The sequence below is a fragment of the Leucopleurus acutus genome, assembly GCF_964270905.1.
Source record: "Leucopleurus acutus genome assembly, chromosome: 14".
Classification (NCBI taxonomy): Eukaryota; Metazoa; Chordata; class Mammalia; order Artiodactyla; family Delphinidae; genus Leucopleurus; species Leucopleurus acutus.
Window position 1 is genome coordinate 416,824 of NC_139156.1, and position 3,919 is coordinate 420,742.

At 63.7% G+C, this 3,919-nt stretch overlaps 1 protein-coding gene across 1 annotated transcript; it reads left to right on the forward strand.

Moving 5' to 3' along the window:
* Positions 1-238: 238 nt before the first annotated feature.
* CALY (calcyon neuron specific vesicular protein) lies at positions 239-3,477 on the forward strand (the record flags this gene model as incomplete). Its single annotated transcript, XM_082854855.1, has 4 exons — positions 239-361; positions 1,286-1,402; positions 2,035-2,148; positions 3,145-3,477. The coding sequence occupies 4 exons, from the start codon at positions 239-241 to the stop codon at positions 3,475-3,477; spliced, it is 687 nt and encodes a 228-aa protein (XP_082710981.1).
* Positions 3,478-3,919: the final 442 nt, after the last annotated feature.

Sequence of the window (3,919 nt, forward strand, 5' to 3'; positions counted from 1 at the left end):
GCTGTGGGGGCCAAAGGGAGTCCAGGGGGCAGGAAGGGACTAGAATCCTGCGGCTGGACTCACCCGGTTTGTCCTGGGGAGGTTGGCCTGGCCACCCACGGCCCAACCCACCTCTGGCGTGAGGAGCATAAGGGCCAGCCTGGGGCCCTCTCACTCCAGAGCCAGCTGGTGTGGACATCTGTTATGTGGCCAGTGACCCTGTGTCTGCCTCTGGACAGGACGAGGACTGCCATCCACCATGGTGAAGCTGAACTGCAGCTTCTCGGGGAAGACAGGCTCCGGGGACGGGGCTACCATGGACAGCGTCCCTCTGATCAGTCCCCTGGATGTCAGCCAGCTACAGCCTGCGTTCTCCGACCAGGTGAGGGGCCTGGGCCAGCGTGGAGGCCTGTGTCATCCTGCCCTGGAAACACACGGGCGTTAGCAAGGTGGCTTTAGGTGTGGCCTCCTCTAAGGGGCAGCTGGCAAGTGGAGGAAGGGCCAGGCTGAGCCCGCTGTGTGCCCCGATCGGCTCCCCCCGCCACCCAGAACTGCCCTTTCCTCATCTGCAAACCAGGGTAAACTAGCCACAGGTGGTGGTGAGGATTCACATGCTCTCACAGACAGTGCCCAGCTTGCCTGCGGTCCAGCAGGGGCTCAGCAGCAAAAACTACCCCCTTCCTCTGCTGGGCGTGCTCTTTCTTGGATTGCAGCCTGAGATGAGGTCCTTGGGCAAGGGATGGGTGGAGGGGGAGCGCTCAGAAGGAACCTGTAAGAAGCAGAGCTCAGCTCAGGCACAGCTCTCCCTGACCCCACCGGAGCTCTGGAGAGTGAATGGCACGCAGAGTTGTCCCAGCCTGAGGCCCCCGTCAGCCATTGGCGAGGGCAGGGGGCACGTCCCAGCATTGCTCCCATGAGCCGAGGGCATTTCTCCAGCGATCTGTGTGGGCTTCGACCATGCCTGCTACCGTTCTGGACCTGGTTCCCAAAGGGAAGCCTCAGTGGTGGGCTTCCTGGAGGAGGGGACCAAGCTGTGGTACCCTGGAAGAGGAAGCTTCTGGCAGGGACAGCTAGCGTCCTCAGAGCCGAAGGCAGCCAGCAGACGTAAGGGCTCTTTCCATCATCTGGCCAGGCCCTGGGCTGCCACGGCCCTGGCCGACTTCCAGTGTCCCCCTCCCTTGGTGTCAGCTGGTAGCCACTAGAGCCCTGCCACTAGCACCCACACCACTGCGGGCAGCTGCCCCCTGCCCCCTTTCCCTCCCAGCCCCCCTAGTTCAGGGTCCTCCTGCATCATTTCTTCCCACAGGTTGTCATTAAGACACAGACAGAATACCAGCTGTCCTCTGGGGACCAGCCGACAAAGTTCTCCGACCTAGAGGCCCAGAAGCTGGGCGGCGGCCACCCAGAGGATGCACGTAGCAGGGTAACCCAACCCTCCCCGCCAATTCCATGGGGAGTCAGGGCAGGGGAGGTGGAGAGGCAGCTGCAAGGAGTGGGAACCCAGGCTCTGGACTGGGTGGGCTGGGGGCCCTTGGTCGGGGCCCTGCTCTCAGTAGAGCTGGACAGGGAATCACCCCATCAGAGGTAGGGGTCGGGCCTGGGCAGCAGCAGGCTCTGCTGGCCTCCCTGCTGCTGTAACATGGGGTGCGGGCAGCCGCCGCCCTCGGAGGAGCCCCTGGCAGGAGACGCAGTGCCTGCTTGCGCCCTGCACCCTTTCCCAAGGGGGTCGTTTGTCTCCTCCTCGGTGACTCGCGGATTTCCCGTAGACGATGGAGACTCACTTTTCCTGCTGTGTCTCTGGCAAATGTGTTTTCCTTTCCTTTTCTAGCTCTTCAGCTTACTAATGGTGGCTTTTTTATAACTTTTAGGGCACCATTTCTAAAGCCTTTCATTTCTCAGTAGTAACTCTGCCCCTTTCCCCTTTCCCCATCCTTCCTGAGAGGCCGGTCAGCCCTGGGCTGTGTGCGCGATGGGCGCCGGCCCTGAGGTTTGCGGCCCGGGCCCTGCACAGCCTCACCACCCCACCTCTCCTCTCCGCACCTGCCCACCCCCCAGATGCCCACAGGGCGGATGATCGCCTTCACCATGGCGCTCATGGGCTGCCTCCTGATCATGTATAAGGCCATCTGGTATGACCAGTTCAGCTGCCCCGACGGCTTCCTGCTTCGGGTAAGGCCGGTGGACAGGGCACCGGGGCTGGGAAGGGCAGTCGCGCCCTGCAGGCAGAGTGCCAGGGAGGGTCCCAGGGGGGTGTCCTGTGGAAGGACGGGGTGCCTCCCCTCCTCTCCCCCAAGCTACCCCCAGGAGGGTTGGTCTGGGGTGTTCCCAGCTCTATGGGAACGTGACCTGCAAAGGCCCTCAAGCCCCGTCACCTTCCAGGTATATTCAAGTCCTATCTTTAGAAAAATTAAAAGAAAAGGTGTTTTAGCGAGAGGTTTTCTCTTCTTGTAATTTAAAAAGTAAAGCATAAGGAAGGAGGTCCAGGTGGAGGGAAGCCTCCCTCACTTGTATGTGGTGTGTTTCTGTCACAGGATGTTGACGTTTTCTGTATGCTTGGAAAGTGTTCCCCCATCCTTGTTTCTTTTCTCTCAGCTTTGCTTATGGTGACTTTTACCATTTTCAGTGTATTTTTTCAAGACTCTAAGTTTTCAGTAGATAAATCGTCCCCCTTTCCCCGTGATTTCCGAGAGGGGAGCGCTCCCCCCACAGAGGCCACGAGCCCCCACTGTACTTCCAGGGGTGCACCGGGCTGCTAACGGCCCTCACTCACTGGGATTCCCTCGGGGGCCCGCGGGGTGGGGGCGGGCCGCGGGGCACTCGCCGAGCCCCCTCCCCTTCACTCAGGAGGAGGCCATGGCCACCGGCCACCGGTGCGTTCGGAGAAGGGCTGGCTCTCTGCGGAGCCTCCAGGTCTGAATTGCAGGCCTACCCCTGATGGCTTGAAATTACGGCAGAAATCAGTGTATTTAGGGGCACTGTCTACAGTATGATCGAACTGCTCAAAAGCAGAGGTGACCGCCCGCCCGCGGGTGGCCCACGGACGTGGCTCCCGCATCGCGGCTGATGCCACTGAGAAAAAATGCACCCCGTTTTGCACACCCGAGCCCAGGGGCGCGGCCGCCACACCTCCCCCCACCCCCGCCCCTGACCGGCCCCCTTCCGCAGCACAAGATCTGCACCCCGCTGACCCTGGAGATGTACTACACCGAGCTGGACCCTGAGCACCACCGCAGCCTCCTGGCGGCCATCGGGGCCTACCCAGTGGGCCGCAAGCACGGCACGGAGACCCCGTGGTTGTCCGCGAGCTACCACGCCTTCAAGGAGGCGCCCAAGGCGCACAAGGCGCCCGCCCGCGCGGCCATGGCGGCGGTCACCGAGCCCTCGAGGAAACCCTCGGGGAAGCCCTCGGGGAAGCCCTCGGGGGAGGCCTCGGCGCCAGGAGAGAAGGAGGCGGCGCAGAAGGTGGAGGGGAGCGCGCCGCCCCCAGCCCCCCAGTGATGGCCTCTGGCCTCCGGGTCGCAGCCCGTCCGGGTAGGTGGGACCCTCCTCCCTATCCGCCCCACCACCCCCGGGAGGGGCAGGGCGCCGGCCCGGTCGGCCGGAGGCTCATTCAGGGGTGCTGTCCGCCCTGGCGACCCCTGTGACCGCGTGAGGGTCTCGGGCAGGGAGCAGGCACGAGGGCGTGGGCAGGGCAGGATGGGGGATGGGGGCGTGGGCAAGGCGCGGGGGTCGGGGACCGGAGTGGGGGGGGGCGGTGTCAGTGGGGGGGCGGGATCAGGCGAACTGGAGGCGGGAGGGCGGAGTTCAGCCTCATTTCTTCGCACGCAGGTGGGCGGTGTGGTCGTGCGCCCGCCCCAACTTGCCCGGCCTCACCCCTCCTCCCCTCTGTCTTCGCAGCGTCCCACGCCGGCGCCTGTGACCGCCCTCGCCCGACGCTCGC